General features: G+C 35.9%; 1 protein-coding gene across 1 annotated transcript; it reads left to right on the top strand.

Moving 5' to 3' along the window:
• The first annotated feature begins 16463 nt into the window (after nt 1–16463).
• LOC111920175 (NADH dehydrogenase [ubiquinone] 1 alpha subcomplex subunit 2) lies at nt 16464–18035 on the top strand. The gene is made up of 3 exons (XM_023915774.2): nt 16464–16632; nt 16753–16859; nt 17767–18035. The coding sequence occupies exons 1-3, from the start codon at nt 16547–16549 to the stop codon at nt 17868–17870; spliced, it is 297 nt and encodes a 98-aa protein (XP_023771542.1). The 5' UTR covers nt 16464–16546; the 3' UTR covers nt 17871–18035.
• Nucleotides 18036–20176: the final 2141 nt, after the last annotated feature.

Below are 20176 nucleotides of genomic sequence, written 5' to 3'. Positions count from 1 at the left end.
TTATTGGATTATTAATTTTTTTTAAATAACTTTTTTTAATTTATTTTTATTAAATTATTACTTTTTTTCATCATTCAGCACAGTCAATCAGGTGTACAATCAAACAGCATGGTTTCTTTCCCAGTCAGAAAACATTTCCAGACAGCACTTTCCCAGACAGAAACTATCAAACGGGATCTAACTCTCTCTCTCTCTCCTCCCTATATATATATATATATATATATATATATATATATATATATATATATATATACTCTCTCTCTCTAATGATATCATACCAAAACCTCCTACGGACCACCGACGTCTGCCAGACCACTGCTGCTTATCATTTTATCCTAGTCACTAGAGACTCTTTTTTTGCCAGACTGCCCAAAACCACCTTCGGTGACGTAGATCTGAATATCTGACGATGTAGATCTAAACCACAGTCACCTACTAGTCTCTTCTTGAAGTTGCATCACCATCTGAAAACCCTAGATCAACCCTGCTATATATTGAAACCCTTCTCACTGGTCTCTTCCTGGAATGTCATTGCAGTCAGAAAATCCTTGTAGCATCTAAAAGTTCAAGTTGATTTAAAACTTTTTCAACCATTCAAAACCATTAAGTTGTTACAAAGTGTTTTCAAAATAGTTTAGACATTATAGCATCCTAGAAATCAAGATCATAAAAATGTGATGAGGTGCACGATCATGCCTTCACCTTCCCGCGATCATCTGAGGTACCTGAAACAAATCCAAAAACTGTAAGCTCGAAGCTTAGTGAGTTCCCCCAAAATACTTGCACCACAAGTAACATACATATAATAACAGCATATTATGGGTCCAATCAACCATCGGGTTGGAATGCCCTAGACCCTCAACCATCGGGTTGGAATGCCAACATACTATGGGTCCAATCATCCTCGAGATGGTATACCTGTTGGGTTTTGAGCACTATAACACTCCTATGGTGCACATGCAACCCTAGATGCTTTGGATCTAAGTTTTCTCTAATTATACATGCAATTTCATTTTTCCAAAGCGCGCACCCTAACTAGCATACAATTGAAGATATACAACATAAAACCAAGTTAGATGAATACCTCTTATTGTAGCTTGTAGCTCTTGGCCTTTAAAAGCTTTAACACCTCAAATGTGATGCCTCTAATGTGTCACAAACATCAAATGTGAGAGGAGGCTTATGATAAGTGGCTAGATAGCACAAAATCGGTTATGACTATTCACAAGAATGCATGGGGCCGATTTTAGGGTTAAGGGGTTGCTTTTATAGTGTGGCAAAGACTAGGGTTTCATCCATGCAAACCCTAATTCACCATGACCCTTTATATTTCTTAGGCCCTTTGGGTTTAAACCTTCATGGACTATCATATAGGTTTAGTCCATCCTAATCAACCATGGATCATTATCCCATACTATAAGTATTACTGATTTACATAATCAGTCCTCGTAAATTTAATCAGTCTCTTTTGATCACTACATTAATTTCAAATTAATTTTTGATCAATACTAATTAAATAATATGATTTCTCAATTAATAAATTATACTTATAATATATTAATAAATCACAAATAACCTCTTCTCAAAAGTTCATCCTATCAAATTGCTCCGGTGAAGGCAACCCAAAAGGACCATGCTACTATCTGGTCAAGTACATACCAATTATAGTTATGGGCTTTGACACCTAATCCAACAGTCTCCCACTTGGATAAGTCTAATAACTATAACTACCAATGCAACTTAAAAATCCGATTAGCAATCGTACTCTCAAAAGTCGTTGTCGAACTCTGACCCAGTTAGTGACACGTCCTTTAGATAAGGGATCATATAATCCTCTGTTCTACAAGATATCGTGTGGACAAAGACATGAAATAAGGTCATACTCATTGTCCAACAGTTTGTTTCTTGATTTTTGATTTGTTTGACATGGAACTTAATTGAACACATCAACTAAGTCCTGACCGGGCCCGGTACATAAGCCAAAACAAAATCATCAAGGGGACCAAGATATCGCTTTTAATCCTCTTGGGATAAAAGGAACTGATAAACTACGACTTATATGCTTGTACTAACTACTCGTTAAATCATACACAACAATATGTTTTATAACATCAAGTTACTGATGCGTTTTCATACCATCAATCCACAACCAACTCATAGTCAACAACTCATATATATTAGTTTGAAGACTATATGATATTATCGTCTCACAATCAATCGTGATAAATTCCATGAAGTGATTCATGTGAGCGTGGGTTTAATCCAATACTTAAATCTTATTTCAAGAGCACTCATGAATGTTGTAGCATACTTTTGCTATATCTAACACCTTAGACAATCTATAAGCCAATTCATGACAGTCTAGCCTCATAACCTACTCCCAAAGTATGATCGACTGTGGATAGTTTGGATAATCTTATTATTCTGGAAGTCAAAACATGCAAAAGTGAAACTATAATAAACAATTGACACAAGATAGTAACTTTTACTTATAAACAAAAGTCCTTTTATTCAATCATCAAATGTCAATTGCATATTAGCTATTACAAGTTTCTAAATATTTTTTTTTAATCTCTAAAACTAATATCGTACTTCAGCCCGATACTCTTAGCATGTTGCAAGTGCTTTACCATACTCAGTCCCTTCGTAAGGGGATATGTTGGGTTATCCTCTGATGATACCCTCTTTACAACGAGGAGTCCTTCTTCTACTTGATGTCTTATGAAGTGGTATTTTCTGTCGACATGCCTGGATCTTCCATGATCTCTCGGTTTATTGGTCAAGGAGATCGCTCCTTCATTATCGTAGAAAATCTTTGCATGCTCATTTATGAATGGTACAACTCCAAGGTCTCCAATGAAGTTTTTCAACCATATCGTCTCCTTCGATGCTTCGCTCGCTGCTATGTACTCTGATTCGCACGTTAAATCGGTTATAATCTCTTGCTTGGAGCTTTTCCATGTTACTGCTCCTCCATTTAGGGTAAACACCCAGCCCGACTGAGAGCGTAAATTATCTTTGTCGATCTGAAAACTGGCGTCACAATACCCTGTCACTCTCAAGTCATCACTCCCACTGAGGGTAAGCACCGTGTCCTTAGTCTGGCGCAGGTATTTAAGAATGGTCTTTACTGCAGTCCAGTGAGCTCTACCAAGGTTCCCTTGATATCAACTAACCATGCTCAAAGCAAAAGCCACATCAGGGCGAGTACACGTCATAACGTACATGATTGAGCCGACAGCAGAGGCATATGGTACTTGATGCATATCCGTTATCTTTTCATCAGTTCTCGGACTCTGGGCCTTGCTCGGTTTGATATTGCTCTGGATAGGTAAGTCACCTTTCTTGGAATTCTCCATGTTGAAACATTGCAATATAGCGGATGTATGTTTTCCTTATTTCTTTCTAAATTTCAAAAATATCTATGTATCCTTAGGGTTCTTATTTGATGTTCATAGTTATAGATTCAATTAGAGAAAACATAGATCTTTATTAGGGTTGCATGCACACTTTAGAGTTTATTTGTTTTACATAAAATCCATCAGTGGTATTAGAGTCTTAGCTTGTTTTCTATTGAATTGTTATAATAGATGAATTGATCAACTTAGGTTTTATGGAAATTAAACCCTCATGGACTAGGGTTTCGAAATTAGGGTTTCTTAGGCCCTAAGTTTCGAAATTTTGGTAAGGGGTGAAACCCTTACCTTGCCCTCCAACTTTTCGATTTTGAAGAGGGGTTCCTTGCCTCTAAAGATTTCAAAAATAAGGTAAGGATTGAAATCCTTACCTTCCTCCCCAAGCATGCAATTTTCGAAAAAAATGGTTGGCTTGGATAGAGTTTTCTTATTTTTGGTAATTATTAGTTTTTATGATTAAATAAGATAATTATAAAATTGGACAATCCCTACCCATATTTTCGAAAATTAGGGGGTAAGGATTAGGATTAAGTTATTTAATTAATTTAAGTAGATAATCCTTATGTGATTTAATATAATTAATTAAATTTTTAATTAATAGATCATTATTAAATATTTGGTTTAATTTTGAATTTAAAGTTAATTTATTCTTTAATTTTCGAAATTTAATATTTAAACCTAGTATTTTAAAAAGTTTTAAAATACATCTTATACTATATGTAAAATTAAACGTTTAATAATTACTATATGTATAAGATTAAGTCAGTCGAACCGCTAGTATGCCTCATTCACGGAGCTAGTCTATAAGGGGGTATAAGGAAACTCCTTATAAAATGATAGTGGAGGTCGTTAGCTGAACAAGTTTGATAGGAAAATTAATTATCATTAATAAGTATAATGAATTAAAAAGTAACTAAACCTTTTATTAAAGTTCTCGATATTAGTTACTTTAGGAAAAATGTGAATTTGTATGCTCACCCATGAAATTTCACATTGCACTTTATAAGTCGTTAGTGGAGCGTGTGTGGTTAACAGGCACATTAATAGGGACTAATAAAGAGTTGCAATGGGTGTCTTGAAAATTATCATTGATTAATGGAGCGCGTGTGGTTAATTGATACATTAAAATGAGATGATAAATGATATCGAAAGTACCAAGCTAATTTGTGGGGTTATTCACATCTTGTTTGTGATCCTCGGTATCCCAGTCACAAATGGAAGAGCAAAATCAAGATTAAACATGACATTGAAGAGGTTCAATGAATCTCAAAAGATCTAGGAATTTCATTAAAACCTAATTCATTCAAATTTTGTTTTCTTATGGTGAAATTGCTAAATTGTCATTTACCTACCTTTATATAATTTACGATTAGATTACGACATCATTTTTCTAAGTTGTGAATTATCTAGTTGAATCCTAACCTTAATATTTCATTTTGGGTGTTATATTGAGGATTATTCTTATCTAACCAAAAATTATATTTCTTTTATAGATGTCTCCTCCAACTGATGTGTCTGGTTCCTCCTCCTCCTCCACAACAACTTTTCCTTGTTAAACATATACTCTGAGGTGCAACTGGATGACACCGACTATAATGACTGGATGCGCAACATAAACATGGACCTTCGTTTTGAGGACAAGGAATATGTCCTTGATAGACCATTAGATGAGATCAACAAAGAGAAGGTCGCTCCTGGAGAAATGGTCGCCTACAAGAAACACTACAATGATGCAACAAAAGTTGCTTGCATCATGGTGGCCAAAATGACTCTTGAATTGCATAGACACTATGAGGATTACTAGCCGTACGAGATGAACAATGACCCTATGGAAAAGTACCATAAACGAGCTCTCCAGTAAAAGTACAAAATGGTAAAGTCCATCATAACAAGCAAAATGAAAGATGGAGAATATGTTAGCAGCCACGTGCAGAGGATGCAACGATATGCGGATCGTTTTAATAAGCTCAATGTGAACTTTGATGAGGAAATGGCTATTGATATAGTCTTGCACTTTTTACCCAGTTGTCACGATCAGTTCATTTTGAGCTATCATTCAAACAACAATGAGACAACTCTGTCTCAACTACAGAACCTCCTGCAAACAACTGAAGCAGAAATGAAGGGAAAAATTGTTGCCTCCACTCCTACTACTACTCCAGTTCTGGCCATAGGTCAAGGGAAAGTGAAAAAGAGGAACAGTCCTCCTAAGCAAAACTGGAAAGGAAAGTCTCAAGTTGGGACATCAAGCAGTGGACTCAAAGGAAAATCCAGTCCTGGTGCTCCCCTATCTCTGATCCTAAAGAGGTCAATCGCTTCTACTGCAATGACAAAGGGAATTGGAAACGAAGTTTCCCAAAATACTTGCAAGATTAAAGATGGAAAGGTGAAGCCAACTTCGACAGGTATATACTATATCTTATCTAATAACTCATCATGTTCTCGTTCTTGGGTCCTTGATAGAAGATGTAGATTTCACATTTGTTCTGATTTGTAGGGGCTAAAAAGAAGTGAGGATGTGGAGCACGGACGGATGAACTTGATCATGGGGAATAAGCAATTTTCACGTGTCACCAAGATTGTAGTTTATGGCTTAGTATTAAGTAATGGGTTAGGATTAGACTTAATAAATTGTTGTTACTCATCAGAAATGACACGGACCATTATTTCCTTTCATGCATTGTTTAAACAAGGTTTTATATATTATTTTAATGATGAGAAAGGTTTTATTTCTTGTAACACCTATTCTAGGATTCTGAAGCATGAAGAAGGCGGAGTAAAGAGAGAAGCAGTAGATCCGACATATACTCTGTATTGGCAACCATCTTGAGGTAGTTGAGTTGGATCTACACGTTGGGACTTATCTAATTTTATCTTATTAGTTCAACATTCTTGAGAGGTGAGTCTTCTCACCATACCAATGGGTCAAAGGAACTAAAATCGGCCCATTCCACGATATATGGTACACTAGTTGATGTAGTGTTATGTGGCATGTTAGTTGGTTATGTGCTAGGATGTATGATATTTATATATATGTTGTTATACTTGTATGGAATACCATGGGAGAGCCCATGGCACTCGGATGTAATACCATGTGGAGAGCCTATGGCTTTCCTATTAAAGATCATAGGGGGGAGCCCATGGAACTTAGATGTAAGACCATGTGTAGAGCCCGTGGCATTCCTATTAAATACCATGGGGGAGCCCATGGCACTTAGGTGTAAGACCATGTGGGGATCCCATGACATCATGGAGTAAGACCTTGGGGGAGCCCACGACATCCCTATATGTTGTATGCATGAATTATGTGGTTTATGTAGCTTTTATAACTAATATGGTATGTGTGATTATGTGGACTGTGTGGGGTATGATATGGGGAACTCACTAAGCATTAACTTACAATTTGAGAATTTGTTTCAAGTATTTTTGAGCCTAAGGGCAAGGGCAAGGCTTGATGGCGCGACATGCACTCTCTCAGTCGTTTTATGGGACACTTTGATATTTGAAATAAAATTTTTGATGTTATGAATTTGAAAACAATTGTTCTTGAGATTTTATGGTTTATTGGAAATGTTTTTATTGTTTAAAAATGAAAATTTTCTTTTGAAAATTTGATTCGTTACAAGTTGGTATCAGAGCCTTGGTTTGAGGGATTCGGGCACACTTTTGGGTGTGTCAGGACTCAAACTAAGGAAATGGTAAAATTATTTTCAAAAATCAAAAGTTAAAAACTTTTTAAAATGGAAAAAGAGGAGAGTGCAATGCGCGTGATCGGCCGAGCTCAAGTAAGTGATTCCCTAATATGCTAGACCTGTGATACTGATATTTGGATTATGATTGTCAGATAGATTTTGCTATGTGTATGCTCATCAAATTGTATACGGCTAGGAGCTTATCGCCTTAGAATGATTGATTTGGCCTTATTTCATGTTCTTTGTCTGGTTGTGATCCTAGGGTAGAATCTATTATTCGAAAGTCTATTTGATCATGGGCTGTGTATAATTTGCATGCATAAAGGCAACATGTTATGATTGAGTTCTGGTTTGTTATGGATGGAGCAAATCTTAGGATTTGAGCTATGCAGTAGCCTGCTTGTTTTGGGACGAATTAGAGTCGTCAGGTAGAGCCTTGGGGAAGGTACAGGTAGGTGTAGAATGTAGTATTGGGCCCATGCTACTGAAAGCACAGGACCTATACCCAAACCAATTTTAGATATGGAGGTTCTAAGTAGAACCCGTGAGGGAGGATCCACTTTTTGGACATCATGATCATTATGTTTCATGATATTGCAGTTCAGTATGGTGGTGACATGATTTGGAGCAGGGGGATCATGATCAGGATTTGGATCTGGGTCGGGCAACGAGACCGAGCCCATAGATGAGAGGTTGTGCGAGCTTATTGCAACCGAGGTTACGAGGGGCATCCTTGACACCACCCCAATGAATTTTGGGATAGTCAAGGAATGGATGATGGAGATTTTGGAGGAGAGGCTTAGGTCATTCAGAGTTGAGATTGTTGTGGGCCAGGTCGGTCCCAAAACCCCTCGTTCCAGGAGTTCAAGGGGTGCGGGGCGCCAGAGTTCTTTGGGGTCAGGGATCCCATAGTTAGCTGACGCTGGGTAGTGGACATAGAGAACACCTAACGCACGAGTTCTTGCCCTGATGCGACAAAGGTGGGGTTTGCTTCATGTATGCTGAGGGATCGAGCCCGGGACTAGTGGGGATTTTCAAATAAAAATTGTGTTTTTTATCTTGAAGCTTTACCTTGTGATGATATGTATGAAATTGTAATGATTGTAGACTATTTAGGTAATAGTGTTTTTCAAATTAATTCATCTAATAGTTTAGACAAAGCATGCTTGTGGCATTTTCGTCTTGGACATGTTAACAAGAAATGCATTGCCCAGCTCCAAAAGGATGGAGTGTTGGAATCATTTGACCTAAGGTCAGATGATACATGTGAATCTTGTTTATTGGGTAAGACGACAAAATCACCTTTCACTGGATCTTGTGAAAGAGGTGAATGTTTGTTGGATCTCATACACACAGATGTGTGTGCTCCTTTCAGATCCATCACAAGGGAAGAAAATCGAGTGTATGTGACTTTTACTAATAATTATAGCAGATATGGCTATATCTACTTAATCAAGCATACGTCAGAAACCTTTGAAAAGTTCAAATAGTTTAAGCAAGAAGCCGAGAATCAATTGGGTAAGAAGATAAAGATGCTTAGATCCGATAGAGGTGGCAAGTATCTTAGTATCGAGTTCCATGACTACCTCAAATAATGTGGAATAGTTTCACAATAGACTCCTCTTAGTACACCACAACTTAATGGTGTGGCTGAAAGGCATAATTGAACCTTGTTAGACATGGTTCGTTCCATGATGATTTGAGCTTCTCTTCCAATCTCATTATGGGGGTATGCCTTAGATACTACCACCCACATTCTTAATCTTGTCCCAACAAAGAAGGTTGCCAAAACACCTCACTATATATAAACTTGGAAGGTTCCCTCATTAACACATATCAATGTTTGGGGTTGTGAAGCCTTAATTAGACGAGAGACTCACGACAAGCTTGAATGTCAAAGTGAGAGATGTGTTTTCATCAGCTACCCATAAAATCCATTTGGATATTTGTTCTAATGACATAGTGAGAACGTGGTATTTGTAGCATGAAGGGGAGTCTTTCATGAGAGAGAGCTCATATACAAAGAGGACAGTGGGAGTACCATTGATCTTGAAGAAATTCAAGATTCAAACGATGAAGGAACCTCTGAAGACGCTAGGGCTCAACCTGAGGATGAAATTATAGTTGAAACGATTGACAATCATTAGTTCTTAGGCGTTCCACTAAAATTAGAATGCAAACTAAGTTATATGGTTTCCATATCACTACATACGGTGATACATTTATCAATGACAGTACACTGGTAAATTTGGATGAACCAGCTAACTACAAGGAAGCAATGACAGACCCTGAGTCAGCCAAGTGGAAAGAGGCAATGGACATCGAGATCAAGTCCGTGTATGACAATCAAGTTTGGAATTTGGTTGACAGTGTACCATGTTGTAAGACAGTCGGGTGCAAATGGATCTTCAAGAAAAAGACCGACATGGATGGAAAGGTACACACCTTCAAGTCTCAACTGGTTGTAAAGGTCTTCACTCAAACCCCAGGGGTTGACTATGATGAGACCTTCTCACCATTGGACAAGATAAAATCTATTGGGATAATGCTAGCCATATGTGCCTTTCATGACTATGAGATCTGGCAAATCGATGTCAAAACTGTTTTCCTTAATGGGAAACCGGCTGAAGATGTTTACATGAGTCAGCCATAAGGTTTTGTAGATGCAAAGTATCCAAATAGAGTGTGTAATCTTGAGAAATCCATTTATGGATTGAAACAAGCTTCTTGCAGATGGAATCTTTGTATTGACGAGAAGGTCAAAGAGTTTGGCTTCTCTATAAGTGAAGATGAGTCATGTGTATATGTCAAAGCTAGTGGGAGCATAGTCATATTCCTGGTGTTGTATGTTGATGACATACTTCTTATAAGAAACAACATTCCAACTTTGCAAGAGGTTAAATCTTAGCTGGAAAGTGTTTCGCTATGAAGGATCTAGGAGAGACTGCTTATATTCTAGGGACAAGGATTTTGAGAGACAGGAGTAAAAGTCTAATTGCAATTAGTCAAAGTACATACTTGGAAAAGGTACTAAAACGTTTTAGTATGGAAAATTCCAAGAAAGGAGAACTGCCTATACAGAATAATACCAAACCGAGTAAGACTCAGAGTCCGAGTACCGATGCAGAGATAGCAAAAATGAGTAGAGTTCCATATGTTTCCGCCGTTGGATCTATCATGTATGCTATGACATGTACTCTCCCTGATACGACTATTGCTTTGCGCATGCTTAGTCGTTATCAGGGAAATCTAGGTAGAGCTCATTGGATAACATTTAAGAATATTCTCAAGTATCTGTGTAGAGCTAAGACTGGGTCCTAGTGCTTGGTAGCAGTGATATGTTGAGAGTAACTCGGTATTGTGACGCCAACTTTCAAACAGACAGAGACAACTTCCGTTCTCAATCTGACTGGGTGTTTACCTTAAATGGAGGAGCGGTAACCTGGAAAAGTTCCAAACAAGAGATAATGGTTGATTTTACCTGTGAATAATAGCACATAGCAGCGAGCGAAGCATCAAAGGAGGTGATTTGGTTGAATAACTTCATCGAATCCCTTGGAGTTGTTCCAACCATTAAGGATCCAATGAATATTTTTTGTGATAATAAAGGGGCGGATGCCTTAACAAAGGAACCAATAGATCATGGCAGATCAAGACATATAGACATAAAATACCATTTCATCAGACATAGAGTAGAAGAATGTCACCTCGTTGTAAAGAGGGTGTCATCTAAAGAGAATCTTGCATATCCCCTCACAAAGGGTCTGAGTAGGGTCAAGCACATACAACATACTAGGAACATTGGTCTGAGAGATGATATTAGTTTTAGTAGTTAGATAGTTAGTTGAAACTTGTAACAAGGTAAATGTAGTTGAATTTTGGTGATTAAATAATAGAGAATTATTTATGAGTTTGTTTACTACCTTTTGTCAATTGTTTATTATTTTGTTTTATTTTGCATGTTTTACTTCCCAAACAATTTGATTATTCAAACGTCCACAGTTATTCGTACTTTTGGAAGTAAGTAGTGAATTAAGACTGTCATGAACTGGATTGCAGATTGTCTAAGGGTTTAGACATAACAATAGTTTCCTGTAACATTCATGAGCACTTGAAAATAGGGATTTTAAGTATTGGATTAACCCACGCTCATAGAATTACTTCATGAAATTTATCATGAGTAATTCTGATACAATAATATCTTATGATCTTAAAACAAAGATATATGAGTTATGGTTTACAAATCAGTTGTGCATTGATAATATGTAAACGCATCAGTAACTTGTTGTTATAAAACATATTGTTGTGCATAATTTGATGAGTAGATGGTACAAGCATATGAGTCAAAGTTTATCTGTTCCTTTTTCCCTAACGGGAAAAGCGATATCTTTGGGCCCCTCAATGATTTGGTATTGACTTATATTGTTGAGCCTGACCAGGACTAAATTGGCGTGTTCGATTAGTAGTTCTTTGCCATTACAAATCAGAAACCGGGAATCAAAGTGTTGGACAATGAGATTGCTTATGTTCCATGTCTTATATCCAAATGATATATTGTAGAACGGAGGATTATATGATCACTTATCTTAGGACGCATATCTAACTAGGTCAGAGTTCGACAACGACTTTGGAAGCTACAATTTGCTGATTAGTTTAGAAGTTATATTAGCAGTTATAGTTACAGAAATTTTTAAGCGGGAGGCTGTTAGATTAGGTGTCTAAACACATAATTATAATTGGTATAAACTTGAATTGATAGTAGCACAATCCTTTTAGGTTGCCCTCAAACCTAACAACTGGACAAGATGATTTTTGGAGAAGGAGGTTAATTTATTATTTGATTAATAAATTGAAATAAATAGTTTATTAATATATTATGTAAAGAATATATTAATTAGAAATAGTAATATTTAATTAATAATTAATCAAAAATTTATTGGAATTAATTTTTGGGATTAATAAAATTAATTAAAAGTGCAGGGACTAAAAGTGAAATTATTAAATAGTTGAGCAAAAGGCTCCAGAACCTTCCATCAGGGGATGGCCAGTTTTAAAGGTCGTTTGGGAGTCTAGAATTATCCTTGGAGGATAATTAGGAAGCTGAATAATTACCGAACCAAGATAATATTATTATATTGGTTTTAGGGTTATCCAAGTTTCCTTATTGCACTATATAAAGGCCCTTAGGCCTTCATATTTTCGGCAAAAAAAACCCTTAGAGAGCTTAGGATGAAAATCCCTCCTCCCTCATCTCTCCTCAACATCCTTCTTGCTAGCTTGGGTGTGAACCACCAGAGGCACGACATTTGTAGTGCTTGCTTCCAAATGATCAAAATGTATGTTTTCCTTATTTCTTTCTAAATTTTGTTTATTTGATGTTCATAGTTATAAATTCAATTAGAGAAAACATTGATCTTTATTAGGGTTGCATGCACACGTAAAAGTTTATTTGTTTTGCATAAAACCCATCAACTTCAATGTTTAATCACCAATTGGGTCATTTCTTCATAGATTTCGTTGTTTACTTACTTGTTTCATTGTGCACCTTGACCACTCACCACTGTCCACCGGAGGAGTTCGTTGAAAAAACCTGTCGATAACAACAAATCACCGGCAGAAGGCAAGGCAGCAATGTTAATTGCGCAGGGGAGTGGATACGACGAAGGACTAGTTGACCAGAACACGTCGATTTGTTGAATTACTTCTTTCGTATTGTTTGCAAATTAATAAAATTAAGCTTCTACCTCTTTGTTTCATTAAACTAGTTTATGTATTGGGCTTAACATGTTTGGACGACTTATTTTAGGCTATTTTGTATTTGGATTTATAATTTAGAACTAACCTGATTTTTTTAAGGTAGCCCAATTTTTTTTCCCGGGGTAACACTGCAACATAAAACAAAGATTTTCAAAATTTTTTACACTACTAGACAAAATTTGAGGGGCATCCCGGGTTGCCCCAGACTCCAATATGGATCTGACTATAATATGGTGTGAGTGACATGTTCATGCAATTTGTTGTTGTTCATGCAATTTCTTTTCTCTCCACATTTTCCTTCTTTTAATTTAATGTTACCCGAAGAACTTGCCATGAACACCACTCCCTAATGCCTACAAAGAATAATAAGTTCGAGTCGGTGTTGAGATGGAGCCTAGGTGGACCAGGCACAATCACGACCACGTTGTTCAACCTAATGGTACTTATTTACTAGTGGTTTTAAGGATTTAAGTTTGAGAGAGTTTTGGTTATTGAGTTATCGAAATAAATATACCATAATGATAAATGTTAAATATTTCAGGACCAGTTTTCTCCAAAGATGTTCCTATTAGTTCGAAACACAACTACCCATATACACGGTGGTTTATATTAACGACCTAACCATTTTTTCTCATTGTACTTAGCATATTATTATTTGGACCCAATCTTCCAAATCAAAGCTAATTCAAGTAATGAAACTAAGCCACAACAAACAAGTCAAATTTCATCAATCAACTGCTATAGACGATTTGAAATTACTTTTTCATGGTTTCACCTCTTTTATCCAATAACTGAACACAAGGCTCCATTGAATATATTAAGGCATTGAAAATCCTCCATTTACAACAAATATTTATCATAGTATTTATTATAAAATTTCCATTCAATATAAAAGATTATGACACTTGAATCCACATATAAAATATTTTCTCATTGGTTTTCTAGACATCATAAGGGTCCTAAATACTTTTAGCCTATCCTCCATGCCTTCATCTTCAAGGCCAAAACCCTTATAGTTGTATCAATAAAAGGCCTATAGTTTATGATTATCAAATGTGTATGTGAAGAAGGTTACATATGCCTACTTACCAAAAACCATGGTGTAACATCCTGTTTTGGATCGGTTGTGATCAGAGTTAATGGGCTGCAAACCGGGCAGGAGGGAGCCTCGGGGTTGCGATGAGTTGCTAGAAGCGTAGGGCATCTCGTCACCTTCCGTAAGTATAAGGACCTTTGGAATCAGAGTTCTATCAAAGAAGCTATGGAAGTTTGGAGATTTGGCAAGATAAGCCCCTAAGTTGATAAATGTGGCAGCGGAGTACGTTGGGCGTACATACGCTTAGCGTACGAATGCACGTGATCCTTAAGCAAGAGCCACCTAGTACGTTGGGCGTACTAGGCACAATGTGGAAACCCTAATATTTTAAGTGACCCTATATAAGGAATGAGATGACCTCATTCATGGCCACCTTTCTCAGAGAACAACCCCCCAAACCTTAAGCCTTCGTCCATAAGAGCTTGGGGTGACCTTGTGAGTCCTTGGAAGTGAAGAAGGAGCATTAAAGGGAACAGAGTTGGAGTCCAGGCTTTGGATCTGAGCTTTCATGGGGATGAAGCATCATTTGAAGGTATAAAGCTCAAATCTTTCATATTCCTTTTTGAGTTGTGCTCAATATGGTTCATTTTGGGGTTTTTGGTCCCAAGGCTTGAAGCTTTATGAGTTGTTAAACTCTAGAGCCCATTATCTGTCCTCTTGAGTGCTTTTGATGGAGTAGTTTCATAAAAATGAGATATTGGATGTTAGAATCAAGTCATGCATGAGATAAGAGCTTAATGAGAAAAGAGAATGAGTGTTTTGTGTGTTTGTGACCACATCAGCCATGCAAAGGCTTAAAGTCCCTGGCTTTATGGAGTAAGAGCTATTAGGAAGTCCAAATCTGAGAAACGAGCTAAGGTCTTAACGGGTTAAGACCAAGAAAATGGACTAAGCAAAATTGAGCGTATGCCCAACGTAATTCCAGTACGCCCCGTGTAATGGGTTGAGGTCCCCGATCAGATTCGTGCATGCTTGAGTACGTTGAGCGTACCAAAGGAGGTATGCCCTGTGTAACCTCTCTGTGGGTTTTGGGCTAGACTTTATTAATGGGCCTTAAGGGTTGGGCCTGAATCTTTGGGCTTGTGTATTAGAGACTATGAGCAGAGAAATATTATAAGTATGCCTTGGGCCCTTCTGTTGGGCTTGTCATTGAGATTGAGAATTGGGCCTTGGGAGAGCCCGTTTATTATTGGGCCTTGGTGGGCCCAATGTGTTTTAGGTCATTGATGGGCTGGTTATAGATTAACCTCTAGACCCAATGAGTGAGAGTTTGGACTTAATTTCTAATTGAGATAATTGTGGGTTTGGCGCAGAGTTAGTGGCCGGTGCGTAGCAACAACGTTTATAGGGGCTGTTCATCATCCGAGGTGAGTCTTCTCACTATACTTTACCTTGAGTGGTAGTTATGTGTGGCCGGAAGGTCTTATGTGCTTACATTGAGTATTATGTTATCCTGCCTTATGTGTTATACTGTGCATTATTTCTTTGTGATTTATGCCATGCAGAGCTTTACAGATCGGACCGGAGGGTCCAACGAGGTAGACCATACCAGAGGGTCCAACGAGCTATGGGACTGGAGGGTTCCGCTAAGACACACATACCGGAGGGTCTTACAGTGTTATAGCCTCGGGTGGCTAATGGGATGTGGTATTTTGGGGAACTCACTAAGCTTTGTGCTTACCGTGTTATGTGTTATGTGTTTCAGGTTCTTATTTGGATCGCGGGAGGGCGCCGACTTGATTGTACACACCTCAAAGATTGAGTTATATTTTAGAGGATCCTAGAGTTGATACGTACTGTTTTTTATTATCAGAATTGATGATTTGACTTTGTGACATTTTAGGATTTTATTATTGTGATAAATGTGTTTTTAAATTGAAAATTTTGGTTTGAAAATTTACGTCGTGACAAATGGGTGGAGAATATTATATTGCTATGGAAACACATTGGTTGTAAATACATACTCTTAACAATGAATTACAATGAAGATATGGAAAATAACCGAACTAGATTCAAGTAATTGTGCTGAAGTAAAAGAGTTTTGTGCAAGCTTGGATGATTGTCTATGTCCTGATCAGTAGATAAACAATAGAGAAGATAACAATGATACGTTAAAGGTAAAAACATGAACCAATGGGATATATATTACTCGTTGTAAATATATATTAGTTGGTGCTGTGGAACAACTAATAGGTCGAGGAAGATGGTGCGGACGAAATAATTTTTAAAAAATATATTATGATAAAATAGTCTATATGACTTTGAAATAGACAAAAACCACAATAAGACTTTACCATTCAGATATTTTTTTTTCTTGCAAAAAAATATATTTATCAAAGCACGATTAAAGAAAATGACTATCGAATGAATCATTTTCGCAAGTTTACTCAACCCTTTATTTAATAAGACTCTTTATTTATTTTTATTTTATTTTATTTTATTTATTTATTTTTTAAATTATTGTATTTGATGAACGATAATAAAAGGCAAAAGAAGGGTGTTTTTTCATCGTCGAAGCCACCATTTGGCAAATCGGAAAGCTCCTGCGACGCAACCACTGTTTCCAGTTAAACCGGAGATTGAAAATGGCATGGATCGGACAATTATCAAAGAATCTGAAAGAGCTCCGAGTTCTCTTTTGTCAAACTTCACCTGGCAGTTCTTCCGCAAGGTATCATCAAAATAACATCGCTTCCTCGATCTAAGATTTCATGGAATTTCTACTGCATCGTTTTGCTCTTTCGTCTATCCACATCCATTTTACTGAACTTAATTTTGTTAATTGTGACAGGGCGTTTGTTGAGAAGAATTACAAGGAATTGAAGAAAGCAAACCCTAAGTTGCCTATACTGATCCGCGAATGCAGCGGCACCGAGCCTCAGCTGTGGGCGAGATACGGTGAGAGAATCCCCTTCGTATTACCTCAATAAATTATATATTTGGCTATTATATTTCAACTAAAACGCCTTATTGATATACCTGCTTTCTGCTTCAATTCGAGGATCTATATATATGTCTCGATAGTGCTGTTGATTTTCCACTCCGTTTTCCATAAAAAATGAGCTATTGAAATACGATAATCAAACAAATTCTATAACTTTTGGGGAAAATTTTGGTAATGATACCAGAGGTAGATTATTAATTAGGTAAGGGCTTTCCTTTGTGTAAGCAAATACACATTAGTTGCATTTTGACGTTTTGAGGTTTGACATCCAAAATCAGATTTCCATTTTGATTTTCCTTAGTTTACATTTTTCAACTATTCTGGGTTTTACTTGATCAAACTCAGAAGAGAGAATTCAAAGAAAGTAGATATGAGTAGATCTGTTATATACTTTTGTGTTTCTCTTTTCTTCTATCCATGTAAAAGTTGAAAAGAAGCTTTTACTCTCTAAAGCTGAAAGCAATCATCTTTTCTTCTTATGCATTGTCCATGATTATTTTCATCCTTTTCATGAGCATCATATGCACATAAGCAAATCATTGGTTATCTTCTCTAGTTTCCCCTCCCATTTATCATCTCAATTAAGCTACATTTTTATTCTTATTTACACACCACAGTTGTTAAAACTTAACACAGACAATGAAAATATCTAGTTTGACTGCAAATGTGCCAATTAAGCTCTTTAAAATCTTTGTTACACGTTCTTTAACAATGTGATTTCAACATGTTTATTATTGCATCCTACTTTTCTTGCTTCTTATTACATCATTTTACTTTGAAAAATCTACCATGTGAAAACATTTCCAATTTCACTTGTCATGAAAAGATTTTGATTTTTTTTTTTTTTTGGTGTGTGTACAGATATGGGAGTTGAGAGGGGTATTCGTTTGGAAGGGATGTCGGAGGATCAAATCTCAAAGGCATTGCAGGATCTTGCGAAAGGAGGGTCATCCCTTAAATCCTAAACCATTTGTCACTCCATCTTTTGCTTCTTTTCAAGATGAATAATCCCGATATCAATGGGTGGTGATGTCATTTTCTTCTGATTTTAGCAAACCCTAAAGTGGATTTTGTAATGCAATATCAACATTTCTAAATTGAAAACCGTGAAATTTGCGTGCGTTGTTTTATTATGGCTTAAAGTTTGGTTGATTGGTATATGAAGTCGTGATCTCCTTTGTGCACTAGTGCTTGTTGTGTTTGTAATTGGGTTGCACAACAAAACATGACATACATACAACTTTGTAATGTGTTTGACATGATCTATAGGGGAAAATATGATTATCTTTTCCATTAAATAATATGGGACATAGACTCACTCCCAATCTCTTATTATCATCTAACAAGTCTGCCTAGTATAGTCTTAGTCTGTTATAACATATAGGTAGTGTTTGGTTAATAGGAGAAAAATAAAATGAAAAAAAGTCCCATTTGATTGTTACAAATGAATGGAATTGAAAATTCATCACATTTTTGTGATATCTTTTTCCCGAGAATGTTTCCCCTTCTTGATTCATTTAAAATAACCTTTAATACTATTGAAAAAAAAAATACGACTTCAATTAAATTATTTTTTATTTTAGTAAATAACTATTTATTTGTTGTAACCATATTTGATGATAATTTCTTTTTCGTTTTGTAGATAATTTCTTTAATATGATAAAATAATTAAATATTTGTTTTTGAGTATTTAACATACACAACATATTTTTTAAATGAATGAAACATGCGAATATGCTATTTATTTAATGGTATATCTTTATCTTTATAAAATAATATGTCTTTATTAGCCAACTAGATGTAAAACCCGTGTATTACATGGGTGGACTAAAAAAAATTAAATATCAAAGGATAAATAATAAGTATTTTTTAAAATAAAATTTCAAAGTAAGGTATGAAGAAAACATATTAATTGCAATTTACTATTATATTTAATACTTTACATGTATAAATACAAGTAGTATGTGGCTTTTTAACTTTAAAATTTGAAAAAACCAAAAATTTACATGTGGATATTATTTATTTTAAAAAATATCACAAAATTACAAGTGTCAAAAACTCATGAGAAATTAACATTTGGTAAAATGAACCTTCATTTATTATAGTAGATTTAGTTATATTTAATCTTCTACTTATACACGAAAACAACATATCTGAATGATACGTTTTATCATTTTGAATAAACCAATGTATTAATGAAATGTAATCATCCATTCAATTATTTTGTAACTCAATTCAATCATAATAAACCAACACACGGTTAACTTCGGGGGTCCATGTAAGTTCCAACTTTCAAGCTTTGACAAACTTGTACTGATATTTCAAAAATAAAAATTGCTATTTTCTAAAAGAATTCGACTCATGACTTTCAGGAATTTGACTTATTAAGGTAACTAAGTATTCCGTATGTTCACATATGAGTAATATTGTTTTTTTTGTACTCATTTATCCAACTAATTTGTTTCAACCGTTGACAAATAACCAACTTTACCGGCTAACGTAGATTTTGGCTGATGTGACATCTACGTGGCTTCTACGTTGTAATACTCATCACCTACATGACATTGTATGTATTTGTCATGGTTTACATTATAAGAAGGGTGAGATACGACTGCTTATTAAATAAAACCCTAAATCGATCCATGACATCTTCTTCCTCATCTTTTCTATCCAAACGACAAGACGAATTGCAACCAGATCATCCGTGTGATTGTGACTTGCCATCTCGTGTGAAGACATCAAGAACCCCCGACAATCCTGGGAGGAAATTCAGAGTTTGTCAAAACTCACTGGTAAATCAATTTTTTTGAATTTTTTTTACTTCTTCTTCATCCTTCAATTTAACATGTTTTTTATAGATTTCTTGAAGAATGGAAAAAGTCCAAGCTGTAAATTTTGGCAATGGTTGGATGAGGATGAATGGATGAAAGATGGAAGACGACATTACAAGACGAAACAAGAAGAAAACTGCAATCTTACCTTGAAAAATTTGTACATTGGAGAATGAAATTAACATATGCAGGATGAAGATCGAACAAGAGAAGAACAACAATAAACAAGAACTGGACAAAGTCAATTGGAAATTGTTTACTCATAGACTTGCATTGATTGTGTTGTTTCTCTTGTATGTCAAAATTTTGTTTTAAATTATGTAGTTTATGATGTAGTATGACTAAATTATGTATCTTTTCTGATGTTTTGAATGAAAAAGGTTACATTGAATGATTGGAATGGAATTGTACAAACATTGTAATGGAATTGTACAAACATT

Source organism: Lactuca sativa, chromosome 1 (assembly GCF_002870075.4).
Source record: "Lactuca sativa cultivar Salinas chromosome 1, Lsat_Salinas_v11, whole genome shotgun sequence".
In the NCBI taxonomy this organism is placed as follows: domain Eukaryota; kingdom Viridiplantae; phylum Streptophyta; class Magnoliopsida; order Asterales; family Asteraceae; genus Lactuca; species Lactuca sativa.
Note: the sequence above shows the minus strand (reverse complement) of the source record. Positions and strands in the feature narration are given on the sequence as shown.

Coding starts and splice junctions, on each gene's coding strand:
- LOC111920175 (XM_023915774.2), top strand. CDS start 16,547: ATGGCATGGATCGGACAATTATCAAAGAATCTGAAAGAGCTCCGAGTT. Junction 16,633..16,752: donor CCTGGCAGTTCTTCCGCAAG/GTATCATCAAAA, acceptor TAATTGTGACAG/GGCGTTTGTTGAGAAGAATT. Junction 16,860..17,766: donor TCAGCTGTGGGCGAGATACG/GTGAGAGAATCC, acceptor GTGTGTGTACAG/ATATGGGAGTTGAGAGGGGT.